At 41.6% G+C, this 20582-nt stretch overlaps 1 protein-coding gene across 2 annotated transcripts; it reads left to right on the top strand.

Annotated features, from left to right (window-relative positions):
- Window positions 1-1558: 1558 nt before the first annotated feature.
- On the top strand, window positions 1559-13939 carry LOC140731713 (uncharacterized). 2 transcript variants are annotated; one of them, XM_073053428.1, is made up of 2 exons: window positions 1559-1650; window positions 12000-13939. In XM_073053428.1, exon 2 carries the CDS (start codon window positions 12367-12369, stop codon window positions 13570-13572), a length of 1206 nt encoding a protein of 401 aa, XP_072909529.1. In that variant the 5' UTR covers window positions 1559-1650; window positions 12000-12366; the 3' UTR covers window positions 13573-13939. The 2 variants fall into 2 exon arrangements, with proteins under 2 accessions (XP_072909529.1, XP_072909537.1); XM_073053436.1 differs by lacking the exon at window positions 1559-1650 and adding an exon at window positions 7778-7820.
- The last annotated feature ends 6643 nt before the right edge of the window (window positions 13940-20582 follow it).

Raw genomic sequence — 20582 nt, 5'->3', positions numbered from 1 at the left:
GCTGTCTATTGTTCTGGGCTCCATGTACCAATCTAAGAATCTCTTAGAATTATTGTATTTGCCTGCACCACCATCACCGGTAGTGCATTCCACACACACACCATTCTTTGTGTAAAAAGCTTGCTCTGACATTTCCCTTGCAACTACTTCCAAGCGACTTTAAACCATGCCCCCTCGTGTTAGCCATTTCCATCCTGGGGAAAAGCCTGTGGCTTTCCATACGATCAATGTCCCTCATCATTTTATCTACCTGCATGAACTCCCTGCATGAGTATCTCTTGGCTGAATAGATGATGAGCTCACTGTAGGTTTGACGTTCTACAGGGCTCTGGATTAAGGTGGCAAAGACCCTTCTTCCCTGCACTTTTCAATGTTTTGTGTCATTTTCACTAATTTCAAAGGACTGTGCCTCAGACAGATGGGCTGTTATATTATGGTCTGCTTAGACCTTGAAAAAATTCATTATTCAGTTCTTAATTCGGATTTAAAGTTCCATAGGGTCTGGGGACCTTTTATTGAGTACTTTCATAACCTTCCTCTTAACGAGGGTTTTTTTTCGCTCCCTTGCTTTCAGCTCCATTGTTTTTGGTAGTAGGCATTAATATCTTCTGTTGCTAAGTGTATTTACTGTTTTGGGGGTTTGATTGTCCTGATTTATATTCTCTATATTGTGTCGTGGTTGGTCTGGAGATTTTTTTTTTGTTGTGAGGCTTGGGGAGGATACTAATTTTACATGTCCTCAATTTGGGTGCTTTCTCAATTATCTTTTTGTATCATATTATTATTGTACGTTTATTTTTGCACTGTATCAATGTTCTTCATTTTGATCTGGGTTTTTTTATCTGTAGCTATGTAGAAAAAGTATAAAAGAACTAATAAGAAAAAAGACAGATGGGCTGTTGCAATGTACTTCTAAAGTTTGGCAGCAGATTAGTGAGTGAATCTTCGATGGAACAGAGTCAGAAACCAACGAGTTGCCAGCCTGAGTCAGGGCTTTGGTGCTCCAGAGAGAGATGGGGTCTGGAGTTTACGACGGGGAGAAGGAAGAGGAACCAGACCAGCAGGATGTGGCTACAAATAAAAGATCAGAAAAATTTTGAAACTGCTTGATCGAAAACAAAAAGGTGGTAAAGTTCTGCAAATTACTGGTGGAAATCAATTGATGAGGCAGCAAATATGGAGAGGAATAAATAGCAAAGTTTAGGCCGAGCCCGTTCAGCATGTCTGGACTGTTACTCTTCTGCTTAATTGCTGACTGAACTGCAGAGTTCCTCCAACATTTTGTGTGAGTGCGTCTCTGTATTTCCAACAACTGCAGAATCTCGTGTTTAATATCTGCATTTGTAAGAAGGTTCTACTTCGGCATTAAACACGCGGAAACCTTGCTGATTTTAATTGTATTGTTTATGGAAGCTGCTTTCTGCGTTAAAAGAGCTGCTGAGTTTTCTACACAAAAAAAAATCTGAGCTCTGGACGTTGAACTGGTACTTGCAGAAACATTTAATGGCACCGTGATTTCCCAGAAAGCTCTGCGGAACAATTTTCGTCCTCGCTGAAGCTCCGAACGAATGCGCAGGCGTCAGGGATGCGAACGTTCTCAAATATTACGCATGCGCACAGTACACAAAGGCCTCAGAAGCATCGTAAAAGGTAAGGGAACATCTCCGGCTCGGAGATTTCAACACGGAGTAAAGGACAATTGCTTTGAACTGTGGACACCATTGCGCGCAATCGTGGGACAGTCCTGCTCTCTACCCTCTCTCTCAGCCCCACGATCTGCACACGGGCTCCGGGGATCTTCCGGCTGATGAGGGAATGGGAACCAACAAAGCTGAGCTGCAACTATCTAAACGCAAGGATTAGGAACTCGGAGAACGGGAACAAAATCTTTTACTTAATAAAATCTGTAAAGAAAATCAGTTTTGTTCTACTTCCAGCCACAAACAAGAGAAAATCTGCAGATGTTGAAAATGCCAAGCAACACACACAGATTACACTCACAAAATGCTGGTGGAATGCAGCAGGCCAGTCAGCATCTCTGTGAAGAAGTACAGTCGACGTTTCGGGCGGAGACCCTTCGTCAGGACTAACTAAAAGAAAAGATAGTAAGAAATTTGAAAGTGGGAGGGGGAGAGGGACGGGGAAATCTGAAATGATAAGAGAAGACAGGAGGGGAGGGATGAAGCTAAGAGCTGGAAAAGTAATTGGCAAAAGGGATAAGAAGCTGGAGAAGGGAAAGGATCATGGGACGGGAGGCCTGGAGAGAAAGAAAGGGGGAGGGAAGCAGCAGAGGGAGATGGAGAACAGACAGAGTGATGAGCAGAGAGAGAGAGAAAAAGGGAGGGGCGGGAAATAAATAGATCAGGGATGGGGTAAGAAGGAGAGGAGGGGCATTGACGGAAGTTAGAGAAATCAATGTTCATGCCATCAAACTGGAGGCTACCCAGACGGAGTATAAGGTGTTGTTACTCCAACCTGAGTGTGGCTTCATCTTGGCAGTAGAGGACGCCTTGGATTGACATATCAGAATGGGAATGGGACGTGGAATTAAAGTGTGTGGCCACAGGGAGATTCTGCTTTCTCTGACGGACAGAGCGTAGGTGTTCAGTGAAACAGTCTCCCAGTCAGCCATACTTATGTTGCAGGAAAAACAACTTATATTCCGTCTGGGTAGCCTCCAACTTTGTGGCATGAACACTGATTTCCCTCACTTCCGTTAATGCCCCTCCTCCCCTTCTTACACCATCCCTTATTTATTTATCACCTTTCCAGCTCTTAGCTTCATCCCTTCCCTCCTGTCTTCTATCCTTTCAGATATCACCCTCCCCTTCCCACTTTCAAATCTCTTACCATCTTTTCTTTCAGTTAGTCCTGACCAGGGGTCTCGGCCTGAAACATCGACAGTGCTTCTCCCTATAGATGCCGCCTGGCCTGCTACGTTCCACCAGCATTTTGTGTGTGTTGCTTGAATTTCCAGCATCTGCAGATTTCCTCGTGTTTGAGATTTTAAACACACACAAATTGATGGAGGAACTCAGCATTAGTACTCTTTTCCATAGATGCTGCCTGGCCTGCTGTGTTCCTCCAGCATTTTGTGTGTGTTGCTTGTTCTATCCCCTCTTGTTCTGGACGTTTCTACCCGTGAGAACATGTTTTGACCCATTCTCTCTGGGTACATAATGATATCAGACACCTTTGCCCTGGGCAACAAGTAGCTTTCACATCACAAATGGGACAAACTGCTGCCCTTCCCTTCATATTCATTGGCATTGCCACCACTGGGTTCACCACCGTCAGTCACCTGGGGGAGGGTCAGGCAAAATATTTATGTCCAATACAGAAACTGGTGTTACCTGTGTGTATTGTGGCGATGCAAAAGTTGCTGAAGAATTTTTACAAGTGAGAAGAAGTGGAGTGATACTTAGAAATCTGACTTTTTTAAAGCGTCATTTAGCAAGCAAATCAGATATGGATGGTGTGCAAAAGCTGGAGTGAGCAAATCCTTCTTAACCCTCTACAGGCCTGCGACATAGGCTGTGCGAGAGTGCAGATGAACTTGATCAAAGTTCTTACTGATAGTGATTTGCTAGCTGTTAAAATAAATACCTCTCTATTTAAAATTCAGTGTGCACATGTTGTTGTCACTGGGTAAAACTTGCACAGCACAAGATTTTGCAGCACACTGGTCATTACAAATTAGACAGGGCATTGTTAGGAAGGTGGGGAGACTTTCAGTGTCCTTGATGTCCTCATGTACAAGATGTGCGTCCAGCTGCAGCTTGTAACCTTGCACGCTAGGGAGTTGCTGGAAATGGATGAGTTCCAGATCATCTGGGAGTCGAAGTGGGTGACCGACCGATATGACATGAAGAGAGATGAGTTGCACTGAGAGTTAGGAAGGGGAACAGGGTTAAATAGCCATCACAGAGTACTCTTGTGGCCATCCCACACAACAACAGGCTGTTAGAATCTGTTGGGGGGGGATTACCAAGCAGAAGAAAGTCAAATGGGTGATAGGGGATTGGTTAGTTGGGTATTAAAACTAGCAGAGTTCTAATATCCTAGTGGTAAGGCTTGCTAGTGCTAGAGTGTGGTGGGAAGGGGGGGTGGGGGTGGGTGGTTAAACTAAAGTTGCAGGGGGGATTGGAACAGAATGCCAGTACAGATAGTGGAGAGGGTGAATTGAAATTACTTATATCCTTCATGTACATGAGGAATAGAAATCTTTACATTACATCTCCATCTAAATGTGCAATGTGCAATTTATACTAACTTTTAGTAAATAGTTTGTAAATAGGACAGTCATTATAACAGAAATACAATTGTATCAGCATGAATTAATCAGTCTGTTGACCTGGTGGAAGATGATGTCCAGAAGCCTGTTGAGCCTGGCTTTTATGCTGTGGTACCATTTTTCAGATGGTAGCAGCTGGAACAGTTTGTGGTTGGGGTGTTTTGGGTCCCCAATGATCCTTCAGTACATTTTACGCACCTGGCTCTGTAAATGTCCTGAATAGTGGGAAGTTCACATCTATAGAGGCGCTGGGCTGTCCACACCAATCTGTGAAAAATCCTGCAATTGAGGGAAGTGCAGCTTCTATACCAGGTAGTGGTGCAGCCAGTCAGGATGCTCTCTATTGTGCCCCTGTAGAAAGTTCTTAGGATTTGGGGCCCCATGCCAAACTTCCTCAACTGTGTGAGGTGAAAGAGGCACACAGCCACATACCAGACAGCCGGTATGTACAGACCACATGAGATCCTCAGCGATGTTTATGTGGAGGAACTTAAAGCTGTTCACTCTCTGTAGTCCACAACCAGTTCCCTTGTTTTTGTGACATTGAGGGAGAGGTTGCTTTCTTGGCACCCAGACAGATGTTGTTCAGAAAAAGTCAGCAATCGAAAGGTTGAGCATGGTGCGATGAATGCTGAGCTGTGTATATCACAATGCAAGAAGCATGATAGGAAAGCCAGATGAGCTCAGGGCGTGGAATCATGAAACTGTCGTCATCACTAGGACTTGGTTGCACCCAACAGTCTGAGGGATTTAGAGGAACAAATTTGTAGAGAGATTGCAAACTATGCCAAGAAACAAATGTTGATATAGTAAGTGATTTTAACTTTCCCAATATTGACTGGGTCTCCCATACTGTAAAAGGACTAGCTGGGGTAGAGTTTGTCAAATGAGCCCTTAACCAGCGTGTTGAATTCCCAACATAGAAATGTGCAATAAGCTATTAGGAAATGATCCAGGGCTGGTGACAGAAATTACTGTATGGGAACACTTTGTATCTAGTGACCATGATGCCATGAGATTCCAAGTAAATATGGAAAAAGAGGTCTGAAACACAGTTTGAGATTCTAAATTGGAGACAAGTCAATTTTGATGGTATCAGAAAGATCTGAGAAGTGCAAACTGGGACAGGCTGTTTTCTAGCAAAGGAGTACTTGGTAAATGGGTGTCCTTCAGCAGTGAAATTTTGAGGGTATAGAGATTGTATGTGCCCGCCAAATTAAAAGTTGAAGGGTAACTGGTGCAGGGAACCTTGGTTTTCAAGAGTTATTGAGGCCAGGGATATTTTGTTCCTCTACATGCCTCAGACTGTTGGGCGCAACCAAGACTCATTAATGACTACAAATCATAATTCAATGCCCTGAGCGTATCTGATTTTTTTTTTAGTTGTCTTCTGTTGGTTTCTAAAAGCTTCCCAATAGCTTTTGCTTTTTTGTTTGCCTTCCCTTTGGCTTTTATGTTCACTTTGGCTTCTCATTTCCACCACGGTTGTGTCCTCCTGTCTTTCCAATGCTTCCACTTCTTTGTGATGTATCGATCACTCAGCTCCTGAATTGCTCCCGGAAACTTCAGCCATTGTTGCTACATCGTCATTCCTACCAGTCTCCCCTTCCAATCAAGTTTGGCCAGCTTCTCTGACATAGGGACATGGAGAAGTTCAGTACTGAAATAGGCCATTTGTCCCATCTAGACAATGCCAAAAGTATTTAATGTCTCTAATGCAACTAGTTTGTACATAGGACAGTCAATATAACATAGAAATGCAATTGTATCAGCATAAATTAATCAGTCTGATAGCCTGGTGGAAGCTGATGTCCCGGACACTGTTGGTCCTTTTGCTGTGGTACCGTTTCCTGGATGATAGCAGCAGGAACACTTTGTGGTTGTGGTGAATTGGGTCTCCAATATCCTTTGGGCCCTTTTTACACACCTGTCTCTGTAAATGTCCCGAACAGTGGAAAGTTCACATCTACAGATGCGCTGGGCTGTCCGTACCACTCTCTGCAAAGTCCTGCGATTGAGGGAAGTACAGTTTCCATACCAGGCAGTGATGCAGCCAGTCAGGATGCTCTCAGTGGTGCCCCTGTAGAAAACTCTTAGGATTTGGGACCCATACCAAACTTCTTCAACTGTCTGAGGTGAAAGAGGCGCACAGCCACATACCACACAGCTGGTATGTACTACATGAGATCCTCTGTGATGTTTATGCCGAGGAACTTAAAGCTGTTCACTCTCTCAACCCCAGATCCATTGATGTCAATAGGGACATCCCTATCTCCATTCCTTCTGTACTCCACAACCAGTTCCCTTGTTTTTGTGACATTGAGGGAGAGGTTGCTTTCTTGACGCCCAGACAGATGTTGTTCAGACAAAGTCAGCAATCAAAATGTTGAGCATGGTGCGATGAATGTGCTGAGCTGTGTATATCACAATGCTGGAAGCATCATAGGAAAACCAGATGAGCTCAGGGCATGGAATCATGATGTTGTAGCCAATACTGGGACTTGCTTGCACCCACCAGACCGAGTGATTTAGAGGAAAAAATTTGTAGAGAGATTGCAATCCATGCCAAGAAACAAATGTTGATATAGTAAGTGATTTTAACTTTCCAAATATTGACTGGGTCTCCCGTGCTGTAAAAAGACTAGCTGGGGTGGCGTTTGTCAAATGTGTCCTTAATCAGCATGTAGAATTTCCAACATAGGAGTGTGCAATAAGCTATTAGAAATGATCCAGTGCTAGTGACTGAAATTACTGTATGGGAACACTTTGAATCTAGTGATCATAATGCAATGAGATTCCAAGTAAATATGAAAAAAATGGTCTGGTACACAGGTTGAGATTCTAAATTGGAGAAAGGTCAGAAAGGATCTGAGAAGTGTGGTTTGGGACAGGCTGTTTTCTGGCAAAGATGTACTTGGTAAGTGGGAGGACTTCAGAAGTGAAATTGTGAGGGTGTAGAGTTTGTATGTGCCTGCCAAAATAAAAGTTGAAAGGTAACTGGTGTAGGGAACCTCGGTTTTCAAGAGATATTGAGGCCCAGGATATTTTGTTCCTCAAAATCCCCCAGTCTGTTGGGTGCAACCAAGACTCATTAATGACTACAAATCATAATTCAATGCCCTGAGCATATCTGATTTTTATTTTTTAGTTCTCTTCTGTTTGTTTCTAAAAGCTTTCCAATAGTTTTTGTTCTATTATTTACGCTCTCTTTTCCTTTTATGTTGAATTTGGCTTCTCATTTCAGCCACGGTTGTGTCCTCCTGCCTTTCCAATGTTGCTACTTCTTTGGGATGTTCCGATCACTCAGCTCCCGAATTGCTCCCAGAATCTCCAGCCATTGCTGCTCCATCGTCATTCCTACCAGTCTCCCCTTCCAATCAAGTTTGGCCAGCTTCTCTGACATAGGGGCATGGAGAAGTTCCGTGAAACAGGCCATTCGACTCATCTAGACAATCCGACAATATTTAAACTCTCTAATGCCACATCCTGCACTGGGGCCACTGCCCTCCATACTGCTACCATCCAGGTACCTATCCAAGCTTCTCTTAAATGGTGAACTTGAGCTGGTATAAACCACTTGTGCTGGCAACTCATCCCACACTCTCATGACCATTTCATTAAAGAGCTTTTCCACATGTTCCCATTAAATTTTTACCCTCCCCACTTACCCATGACGTCTGGTTGTCATCCCACCCAACCTCAGTGGAAAAAGCTGTTTGCATTTACCGTATCTGTACCCTCATAATTGTGTATACTTCAAACAAATCCTCAAAGCAATATATAATTTCCTTGTTTATGTTTAGAGTCTTTTTTTAGGTTGTATAAGATGATGAGAGGCATTGATCATGTCTATAGCCAGAGGCTTTTCCCAGGGCTGAAATGGTTAACACGAGGGGGCACAGTTTTAAGGTGCTTGAAAATATGTACCAAGGGGATGTCAGGGATAATTTTTTTCGCACAGAGACTGGTGGATGCGTGGAATGCTCTGCCAGCAATGGTGGTAGAGGCAGATAAAATAGGTTCTTTTAACAGCCTCTTAGATGGGTACATGGAGCTTAGAAAAATAGAGGGCTATGTGTTAGGGAAATTCTTGGCAGTTTCTAGAGTAGGTTACATGGTGGGCAAAACTTTGTGTCCTGAAGGGTCTGTAATATCTTGTAGATTTCAGTGTTCTATGTTAAACAGCGAAACAACATTGGCTGTTCTCCAATCCTCTGATACCTTCTCCTGTCACCAAAGATGATTTAATTGTCTCTGCTAGGGCCCCAACAATTTCTGTACTTGCCTACTGTATGGTCCGAGGGAAGCACCTTGTCATGCCCTGGAGATTTGTCCACCCTAATCTGCCTCAGGATAGCAAATATCTCCTCTTCTTTAATCTGTACAGGGTCCACGGTTTTAATGCCACTTTTCCACAGTCCCATAGAACCATCATCATCATCAAATAATGATGACGAAAAATATTTCAGCTCTCCCCCATCTGCTTTGGTTCCACACGTGGATTGCCATTCTGGTCTTCCAGAGGACCAACTTTATGCCTTGCAATCCTTTGCTCTTAATCTATCTCTAGAATCCATGAGGCTTATCCTTCATCTTTTCTGCGAGGGCAATCTCATGCCTTCATTTAGCCATCCTGATGTATTTCTTATTTGTTCTCATGCATGTGTTATCTTCCATAGGAACCTCCCTACCTATCCCTGTTATGCGACAGGGTGCTTCACCAGGGTCTCAATATCTCTTTAAAACCAGTTTCTATCTTTTCTGACAAGCACATACCCATTTTCTACTATGAAAATCTTGCTTTGATTGTATTCTTCTTGTATTGAAGTATACAGAGCTCAGCATAGTCACTGTACCATGCTCAACTTTTTCATTCCTGACTTTGTCTGAGGTCTGAAGAACATCTGCCTTCACAACCCCTCCACTATCTGTTCTGTTATTCAAGCTCCCATTCCCCCAGCAAATTTAGTTTAAACACCCCCTACCCCCACCTCCCACCATGCAGCTCTATCACCCCTTCTACTTCCATTTCCCAGATCAAAATAAAGTAGGTGCATACCAGGTACAGACCAATAGGAACAAATGGGGTACTTATGAAGTACAGGAAATTCAAGTGAACATTTATAAAATAAATAAAAGAAGGCATGAGGTTGCCCCAGCAGACAAGGTGAAGGTGAATCCTCAGGGACTCTGCAGATATGTTAAGAGCAAAATGATTGCACAGGGAAAATTAATCCTCTGGAAGATCAGAATGGTAATCCATATGAGGAGACAAGAGAGATGGGGGAGATTTTAAATAATATTCTTGCATCTGTATTTACAAAGGAGACAGTCACAGAGCCTATAGAAGTGAGGCAATGCAGCATCAACTTCATGGACCCTGTACAGATTACAGAGGTGGAGGAGTTTGCTGTCTGAAGGCAAATTACCATGGATAAATCCCCAGGGCCTGACAAGTTGTTTCTTGGGACTCTGCGGAAAACAAGTGCAGAAATTGTCAGGGCCCAGGCACAAATATTGAAATCATCCTTATTGACAGGTGAGGGACTGGAGGATTGGAAAACAACCAATATTGTTCCGCTTTTCAAGAAAGTCTCTAAAAATAAACTAAGAAATTGTAGATAGATAGATAGATACTTTATTCATCCCCATGGGGAAATTCAACTTTTTTTCCAATGTCCCATATACTTGTTGTAGCAAAACTAATTATATACAATACTTAACTCAGTAAAAAATATGATATGCATCTAAATCACTATCTCAAAAAGCATTAATAATAGCTTTTAAAAAGTTCTTAAGTCCTGGCGGTAGAATTGTAAAGCCTAATGGCATTGGGGAGTATTGACCTCTTCATCCTGTCTGAGGAGCATTGCATCGATAGTAACCTGTCGCTGAAACTGCTTCTCTGTCTCTGGATGGTGCTATGTAGAGGATGTTCAGAGTTATCCATAATTGACCGTAGCCTACTCAGCGCCCTTCGCTCAGCTACCGATGTTAAACTCTCGAGTACTTTGCCCACGACAGAGCCCACCTTCCTTACCAGCTTATTAAGACGTGAGGCGTCCCTCTTCTTAATGCTTCCTCCCCAACACGCCACCACAAAGAAGAGGGCGCTCTCCACAACTGACCTATAGAACATCTTCAGCATCTCACTACAGACATTGGTGAGCTTGACATCAGTAGTGGGAAAGTTATTGGAACACGTGCACGAACCAGGTATATAAGTATTTGAATAGATGTGGACTGATCAAGGATAGACAGCCTGGCTTTGTGCATGGTGGGTCATGTCTAACCAATCTTATAGAGTCTCTTGAGGATGTTATCAGGAAAGTGGATGAGGGTAAGACAGTGGGTGTTGACTACATGGACTTCAGCAAGGCACTTGACAAAGCCTCGTATGGGAGGTTGGTCAAGAAGGTTCAGTCACTCAACATTCAAGATGAGATAGTAAATTGGACGAGACATTGGCTTTGGGAGAAGCCAGAGTGTGGTATCAGATGGTTGCCTCTCTGACCTGAGGCCTGTGTCTAGTGGTTGCCATAGGGATCAGTGATGGATCTGTTGTTGTTTGTCATCTATATCAGTAATCTGGGTGATAGCACAGTTAGCTGGATCAGCAAATTTGTGGATGAAACCAAGACTGGGGATTCAGTATACTGCGAGAAGACTTATCATGGCTTGCAGTGTGATCTGGATCAGCTGGGAAAATGGGTTGAGAAATGGAAAATGGAATTTAATGGAGACAAGTGTGAGGTGTTGCACTTTGGTAGGACCTACCAGGGTGGGTCTTACGCGGTGACTGGTTGGGCACTGAGGAATGTTGTAGAAGAATGGGATTTGGGAATATAGGTCTGTATTTCACAGAAAGTGGTGTCACAGTTCGATAGGGACGTAAAGAAAAAATTTGGCACATTGACCTTCATAAACCAAAGTACGGAGTACAGGAGATGGATGTTATGTTGACTTTGCACAAGACATTGTTAAAGCCTAATTTGGAGTTTTGTGTGCAGTTTTGATCACCAACCTACAGGAAAACTGTAAAGGAGTTTGAAAGAGTTCAGAGACAGTTTGCAAGGATGTTGTCAGGTCTGCTGGACTTGGGTTATAAATTGAGATTGAACAGGTCAGGGCTTTATTCCTTTCAATGTAGAAGATTCAGGGGAGATTTGATGGAGGTGTATCACCATAATGTGGGTTATAGATGGGGTAAATGCAAGCTGGCTTTTGCCACTGAGATAGGGTGGGACGACTAACTTTCACTCTAATTCATTTTAACAGCTGTGCAGACCAAGAATTCATCTGAGTAGGAGATATTTACATGGCATTAAAATGGTGGCAGTTTGACAGTACAAAAAAGAAAATCCCAGCTGCACGTTAACAAATGCTATTTGCATGAGAATGTTTCAGTTACTGTGGAGCCAGGAACCCATACAGCTCAGTGGGAACAGGGAATAATACCAATGCAGAGAGTGAAACTGAGCCAAGTCACAGATTGGAGACGGCAGAAATGCCAAATTCTTATAGAGGCAGGAGGAGCATCAGAGAGTTTGATGGTCATTCCAGATACCAGCACTCTGCCCAGTTAGAAGATGATTTCTATCTCCAACTAGTGTTGAACCTCACCAGATCACACCCTGGCAACTCAAGTGATCTCATCTGAAATGTTGTCCTTCAGCAATTAATGGATTTTTAAATCTTTTTACAGGTTAAAAATGACAAGGAATTTGTCTATATGAATTCAAGCACAACACACCAGTTTTGCTAGCGCAGTCTAGATATTGAAGAAGTGGAACAAGGGATTCACTCAGTCATCTGACCAACTGGCACGCTCGCCATTTTACACAGAGGAAAGGCCGTTCACCTCCTCAGACAGAGGGAGTGGATTCACTCAGTCATTTCAACTGAAGGTACCTCAGCAAGTTCACATTGAGACAAGGCCATTCATTTGTTCTGTGGGTGAGAAAGGATTCAGTCGGTCTTCCCATCTGTGGACACATCAGTCAGTTCACACTGGGCAGAGGCTGGTCATCTTCTGAAATTGTGGTGAAGGGTTCACTCAGTCATCTGACCCAATGGCTCACCAGCGAGTTCACACCGGGGAGCGGCCATTCACCTGCTCAGACTGTGGGAAAGGATTCATTTACTTATCCCACCTACGGACTCACCAGCGAGTTCACACTGGGGAGCGGCCATTCACCTGCTCAGATTGTGGGAAGGGGTTCACTTCCTTATCCCACCTACAGACTCACCAGCGAGTTCACACTGGAGAGAGGCCATTCACCTGCTCAGATTGTGGGAAAGGATTCACACAGTTATCCAACCTACAGACTCACCAGCGAGTTCACACTGGAGGGAGGCCGTTCACCTGCTCAAACTGTGGGAAAGGATTCACTCAGTTATCCGGCCTACAGAAACACCAGCGAGTTCACACTGGAAAGAGGCTGTTCACCTGCTCAGACTGTGGGAAGGTATTCACTCAGTTATACCGCCTACAGAGTCACCAGCGAGTTCACACTGGAGAGAGGGTGTTCACCTGCCCAGACTGTGGGAAGGGATTCACTTGCTCATCCAACCTACAGACTCACCAGCGAGTTCACACTGGAGAGAGGCCATTCACCTGCTCAGACTGTGGGAAAGGATTCATCAACATATCCCACCTACGGACTCACCAACGAGTTCACACTGGGGAGAGGCCATTCACCTGCTCAGATTGTGGGAAAGGATTCAGTCAGTTATCCAACCTACAGAGTCACCAGCGGGTTCACACTGGAGAGAAGCCGTTCACCTGCTCAGTCTGTGGAATGCGATTCAGTCAGGTACACAGCTTACAGAGTCACCAGCAAATTCACAATGGGGAGAGGCCATTCACTTGCTCAGAATGTGGGAAGGGATTCATTCGGTCATCTGATCTGAAGAGACACCAACGAGTTCACACTGGGGAGAGGCCATTTACTTGCTCAGAATGTGGGAAAGGATTCACTTGCTCATCCAACCTACAGAGTCACCAGCGAGTTCACACTGGGGAGAGGCCATTCACTTGCTCAGAATGTGGGAAGGGATTTACTCAGTCATCCAACCTATGGACTCACCAGCGAGTTCACACTGGAGAGAGGCCGTTCACCTGCTCAGACTGTGGGAAGGGATTCGCTCGGTCAGCTGATCTGATAACACACCAGCGAGTTCACAGTGGTGAGAGGCCATTCACCTGCTGTGTGTGTGGGAAGGTATTCACACAATCATCTCATCTACTGAGACACCAGCAAGTTCACACTGGGTAGAGTCCATTTGCCTGCTCAGATTTTGGGAAGAGATTCTCTCAGCCATCTCCAACAAATGTGCATCATTGAGTTCAAACTGGGGAGAGGCCGTGCACCTGCTGTGAATGTGGGAAAGGATTCACTCAGTAACCTAACCTTGTGACACACTACTGGGTTCACACTGGGGAGAAAGTTTTAATAAGTTTCATGCTGGATATTTGTCCATCATTGTTGCTGAATGAAATTTTACGAGTGACTGTTGGTGCTGAATTCTGCAATTATTGCTACTGCTCGCCACACCCAGTTCTGCACCCTAGTCACTAGACATGGGAGGAGTTTCTTGTGCTGCCTATTCACCTTTAATGGAACTGGTGTTTAATATTCTGTATCCGAGACAAATAAATCAGTTCTTTTTTAAACTCTGTCTCCGGTACTTAGTGAATTTTTAATACACCCTGTGTACAGGTGAGAGTCAGCTCAGGCCGGCTGGACCCTGCCGGTGATTCTGTTCCATGACAGTCCTTTTAAATCTTCCCCTGATGTTCACCTCTTGTTCCCCCTGTGGTGACAGCCTGCAAATAGTCACCACTCTGTGGGTGAAGAGGTTTCCTTTGAATTTTCTGTAGACTGAGAAGTTGAGCTGACAGCAGTTCTATCTGAGATGTTCTTCGACCCTCTAATCTCTGGGCTGAGGAAGAATGACATTGGTAGTTAATCTCCTTAATCATGACACATTTCCACATTATGGGTCATTTTCCCTGCTCCTAAAGTGTTCTTAGAAAGCACTACTGTGCTCTAAAGACTGAAAGCAGAATGGGAAGCCTTTAATTGGATGTTCAACAGAGCAGGGTCAGAAACCAGAGGCAGATCTCCACAGGGCAGAGTTTGGGGTTCTGGACGATGGTCCGGGTCAGAACGTATGATGAGGAGAAGGGAATCAGCAGTGGGGCGTGGCAGCGAATGTCAGAGTAGCAATATTTGGAAGCTGATTGACAGGGAAAATAATTCAGCTGTCTGATGACACAAACAATGCCTGTTGTGTGGTGCCCCTTTGGTTGAGGAATGTGTGTGTTGGGAATGGTTTCATCTATTATATATAAATAGATTAAATATTCTATAGACATATAATAGATACTGGGATATAAGCAGGTTGTTCCTGCTTTATCCTGTAATATTATATCCAGATAGTTATTATGGATTGTCCTATCTGAAATAATGTATAGATTTGCATATAATTTGTAAGATTTTGACTCTAAAACTAGATCATGCTTGAATTTATGGAGCCTTTATGAAGTGATGGAGGGCATTAATCAGTTTGTATTTTAAAGCAAGATTTTGGTGAATGGTATTTGCTACTTGATTGTACCTGCGTAATTGATCAGATTGAGTTAAACCGTTGCAGGATCCCAGAACGTGTTGAATTGTGTCTGGTTTCTCTTGACATTTTCTGTATTTATTGCCTGGTTTGTTTGTCTTTTATGTATTTTTGAATTTTTAATATGTTAACCACTTTGTTCTGTATTTCTGCAAGGAAACCCTGTTTTTTGGGAAGATGTCTCCAACTCTTAGTCAGGTGTTCGATGCTTCCTTGTCAACATCTAGTCTGCTCAGATCATTGGGATGACCCCCATGGAGGGTCATAATCATCCCACTGGATAATGTTTCTTCCATAGTGATGATTCATTTTTTCTGAGTTGGCCTCTCGTTTAAGTTTTTGTATTTCTTATCAGAATTGCACATACCTGCATGGTGTGCTGAATCCTGTTTATTTTGTATCAAGTACTTTAGAAAACTTATCAGACTGTTGGGTGACTTTTTTTTTAAATGTCTGTTACTGCTCTTCTTCCTTCTGTCCTCAGTAGTGTTAATCTAAGCGAGTTTGAGTGTAAATAGTCTTTCCTAAATATGTCATTTCAGTTTTTTTCCGTAATGTTTTAGGTTGGATTGGGACTGAGATATTTTGCGTAAGGGATAGGTTAATATGTGTGTAGCAAAAGTGTTCATTGCCTTTGTTTAGGCAATGATCCTGTAGATAAGACATTGATCATGTGGACAGCCAGAAGATTTTCCCACTGGTTGAAATGGCTAATACGTGGGGGTATGATTTTATGTTGCTTGGAAATGGGTACAAAGCGGATGTCAGAGGTAATTTTTCTTTTCCACAAAGAGCATGGCAGGTGCGTGGAATGCACTGCAGGATAAGGAGGTAGAGGTGTATACAGTACGGTCTTTTAAGAGACTCTTAGATAGGTACATGGAGCTTAGAAAAATAAAGGGAAATGTGGTAGGAAAATTCCAGGTAGCTTCTAGAGTAGTAACATGGCAGGCAGAGCATTGTGGGACCAAGAGCCTGTAATGTGCTGCAGATTTCTATTTCCTCCGTTCTATTTGTTATACTATGGATGTCTGCTTCGCAAATGTTCTTAAGCCTTGAAGTAAATGTTAAGAATTTTCCTGGAACTTCCGGTAAGATGGCGATTGTTTAGTCGCTACGAACTTTTGCTCCGTTCTACTTCCTATCTTTGCACTATATGCCTCCCTTCTTAAACCTTAGTTACGGTAGTTATTTTATTAGTTCTCTTTTACCTGCCTGCGAATGCATCTATCTTATAATGGCTACCAAAAGTACTAAAACCATGAAAAACAAAACTTCCACGGGTCTGTCTGCTGAGATTCTCTTTGTTTTGGAACAACATCGACAAGATAATTTAACGGATTTTAAAACTGAATTTAGAACTTCTTTCAACCAGCTGGGTTCTAAATTGGATCAGATTAATGCTAGAGTGGATGAACATACTGAACATTTATCTCGCATTCACTTAACTTCTGAAGATTTAAAACGCCATGTTCAACATCCTGAAACTTCCTGCTCCAACTTTGCGGAGAAGAACAGTAAACTTTCTTCCAAAATGGTGGATCTTGAAAATCGGAGCAGACGTTGCAATCTACAAATTCTTGGTTTGCTAGAGGCCACCGAAAAGGGCTTCTCCGTTGAAATTTTTTTTCTTTTCTCTGTGAGATTTTCAGGGAAAAATTTCTTCCGACTCCAGCTGAGCTAGAAAGGGCTCAGAGATTTATGTTCCTCGTGCAACTTTGGGTTCCCGTCCACGGCCAGTTATTTTATGCTTTCATCGATACCAGGTGAAAAACCGTTTGATTATGGAGGCACGCCGCAGAGGTACTTTTGCTTTTCAAAATACGGTCATTCGTTTTGTGGAGGATTATACCCCACAGGTTCTGAAGATGCGTGCTGAGTTTAAAGGTGTAATGAAAGTGCTTTTGGATCGTGGATTCAGACCTTCTCTCCGAAATCCAGCCGATCTTCGAATTACGCTTACTCCTGGAGATTATAAGTGGTTTAAATCAGTGAAGGAGGCAGAGGCGTTTGTCGGAAGTCTTTCAGCCATCTTGTCTTCTTCGGAACCGGTCTGACCTTCTAAAATGGTTGATAAGTACTTCTCGAAGTAAAGCTATTTCTTCCGAACTCAGACTTTACTTGAATAATTCAGACATTAGCTGTTGAAACTCTAAGGGATGTAGTCAATCTCTCCCTGGACGGTGCGTTTTTTCTAAATAGATGATTTAAGTTTAATGTTTCCCTGCGGACTTTTAGATTTACTTGTGTAATCTATTTTATTTCTGTATAACTTTATCTATAGAGAACTACAATTGATTTTAACTTGTTTTGGAGGTTTGGAGTTTTTATTGAAGGCCTCCCTGTTGGTTGATTTATAGTTTAAGTTTTGCTTTTTTTTCTGTAAACGGTTGATAAGTACTCTCTTTAAATTTATAAATTCCCCCTTTTCCCCCTCCCTTTTTCTCTTTTAATTTTTTATAATTTTTCGCGGGTAGGTTAGTTTTAGTTTTCTTTTCTGATTTTTTTTGTATTAAGTTTTATACTTCTGTTGAAGTTGTTCCTATTTGTAATTCTGTTTTCTAGTGCATAAATTAGTTATTATTTGCTATATTATTTATACGGAACTTTTGTTAACGATATGGAACTGTAAGTCATTTTTGGGGTATTTTTTTTTGTAGAGCTAGCTGCTTTTTTAGGTAGCCGTCTAGTTTTGGGTTGCAAGGGTGGGATGGATTCTCCAGTTCCAACACTACTCACTGTTTATTTTGTTTTCCTTTGTTATTCAGGACATGTCTCTGTTTTGATTCTACTGATCTATGTTTACATTTTTGCTCCCAGACTGTTACTTGATTTTTTTTTTATGCCTGCTACCTTCTATGCACTAACAATTGATAATGATTAATACACTTAAATTTGTGAGCTGGAATGTAAAGGGATTGAATCATCCTGTTAAAAGAAGGAAGGTCTTCTCGCATATTAAACAACTCAAGGCTGACATTGCTTTCCTTCAAGAAACTCATATTCGTAGTTTTGATAACTCCCGACTTTTGTCAAAGTGGGCGGCTCAGCATTTTCATTCATCCTTTGCTGCTAAAGCTAGGGGGCTCTCCATCCTTATTAATTCAAATATTCCTTTTGAACTCCATAATAAGATATCTGATACAAATGGCCATTTTATTATTGTTTCTGGTAAATTATATAATATTAAAGTTGTACTGGCAAACCTGTATTCTCCCAATTTTGATGATGTTAATTTTTTTGAACGTTTTTTCTCCTCACTACCAATTTAAACTCATACTCTCTTATACTGGGTGGCGATTTTAATTGTTGGTTAGATCCTAATTTGGATTGATCGTCCTCTGTTACTAGATTACCTACTAAATCTGCCTTAGCTATTCACTCTTCTTTCTAATTATGGTATCTCAGATATATGGCGTTTCCTTCATCCTACTGAGAGAGATTATTCTTTTTTCACATGTTCACCATACCTTTACTAGAATTGACTACTTTTTACTTGATAATCAACTTATTCCATTTGTCTATTCTTGTGATTATCAGAGTATACTGATTTCTGACCATGCCCCAATTACTTTGTCTTTAAATTTTCCTGCTCTCCCTCAGAGGAATAAACACTGGCGTCTTGACTCGACTTTATTATCGGATGATGATTTTCTAAAATTTATTAAGGATCAGGTAACCTTTTATTTTAACACCAATACGTTATCTGAAATGTCATCCCAGATTGTTTGGGATGCCATGAAAGCATATTTGAGGGGTCAAATAATCTCCTATACAGCAAATCTTAATAGAAAGTCCTGTACAGATCGATTAGACCTCATTAATCAGATTAAAGAATTAGATCAACTGTATGCACATACTAAGAATCCTGAATTATACAAGAAGCGTGTAGAACTTCAAACTAAATTTAATCTTTTGTCTATTCAACCTGTTGAATGCCAACTTCTTGAAAGTAAGAGTCGCTTTTATATTCATGGTGACAAATCTGGTAAATTTCTAGTTAATCTGCTGAGGCGTTCCAAAGCTAAACAACGTATTACAAAGATCTGGAAGGGAAATGGAGACTTTACATCGGATTATTTAGAAATCAATGACGTATTTAAAAAAATTTTCTCTCGACTTTATTCCTCTGAATCTCTGAATGAGAATATTTCTGTTGATCATTTTTTAAAATAATCTGAATATTCCTTCGCTGTCATCTGATTTTAAAGCCAAACTTAATGTGCCTATCTCATCAGAAGAAATATCTTTTGCAATTGCTGCATTGTCTTCAGGGAAATCTCCTGGACCTGATGGGTTCCCTGTAGAATTTTGTAAATCATTCTCTTCACTTCTTTCTCCTCAGTTACTCTCAGTATTATCTGATTCGTTTAATTACGGTAAATTGCCACCCTCCTTTAATGAGGCATCTATTATTCTTTTATTAAAAAAGGGTAAACACCCAACAGAGTGTTCTTCGTATAGGCCGATTTTTTTGCTTAATGTTGATGTAAAATCTTGGCCAAAGTTTTGGCTTATAGATTAGAAACTGTTATTCCCTCTATTATTTCTGATGATCAAACTGGTTTTATTAATACCCATCTTAACTTTTTTAAATATTTGGCATTTATTTAACATTTTATATTCACCTTCAACTGGGATTCCTGAATGTGTTACTTCCCTCGATGCAGAGAAAGCATTTTATCGTATAGAGTGGAACTAACTTTTTGCAGTTTTAGAAAAATTTGACTTCGGTCAAAGTTTTATCTCTTGGATCAAATTGCTGTATCTGTGTCCTACTGCCTCTGTTTTGACTAATTGTCAGAATCCCAGTTATTTAACCTCAAACGTGGCACCCGTCAGGGATGCCCTTTAAGTCCCTCTCTCTTTGATTTGGCTATAGAACCTTTGGCGATAGCATTTCGAAACTGTCCTGAATTGACCGGGATTTGGAGGGGGGGTGTTGAGCATAAAGTTTCTCTTTATGCTGATGACTTGTTACTTTTTCTTTCAAATCTGTCTACATCCTTACCTCCAATGTTCTCACTTCTTGATCAGTTTAGCCAGTTTACATAAGAGTGAACTTTTCCCAATTAATAAAGAAGCACAAGAATTAACATTTCATGACCTCCCTTTTAAAGTAGTTCATAATCAATTTACTTATCTTGGGCTTACAGTCACAAGGAAGTTTAAAGATCTTTTTCGTGAAAATTTTGTTAATCTTTTATATACTACAAAACAGAGTCTGTCACAATGGTCACCTCTATGTCTTTGGTAGGTCATATTAATGTTGTTAAAATGTATGTTCTCCCTAAATTTTTATATTTATTTCAATCAATCCCAATTTTTATTCCTAAATCATTTTTTGATTCCTTAGACTATTATTTTGTCATATCTGTGGAAGAATAAGCATTCTAGAATTAATAAAGTTTATCTCCAAAAATCTAAAAAAGAGGGTGGCATGGCCTTACCTAACTTTTGTTTATATTATTGGGCAGCTAATATACATTGTGCTACCCTTTAGTCTTTTTTCCATGCCCAACCCGAGTGTCCTAATTAGGTGGCAATGGAGTTGAGTTCCACTAAAGATTTATCTATTTCTGCACTTCTTGGCTCTGTACTCCCTAGTAGTTTGTCCAGATTAATTGTTAATCCTCTTGTTAGACACACTTTGCGA

This window comes from Hemitrygon akajei, chromosome 1 (genome assembly GCF_048418815.1).
Source record: "Hemitrygon akajei chromosome 1, sHemAka1.3, whole genome shotgun sequence".
In the NCBI taxonomy this organism is placed as follows: Eukaryota; Metazoa; Chordata; class Chondrichthyes; order Myliobatiformes; family Dasyatidae; genus Hemitrygon; species Hemitrygon akajei.
Note: the sequence above shows the minus strand (reverse complement) of the source record. Positions and strands in the feature narration are given on the sequence as shown.

Coding starts and splice junctions, on each gene's coding strand:
- LOC140731713 (XM_073053428.1), top strand. CDS start 12,367: ATGGCTCACCAGCGAGTTCACACCGGGGAGCGGCCATTCACCTGCTCA.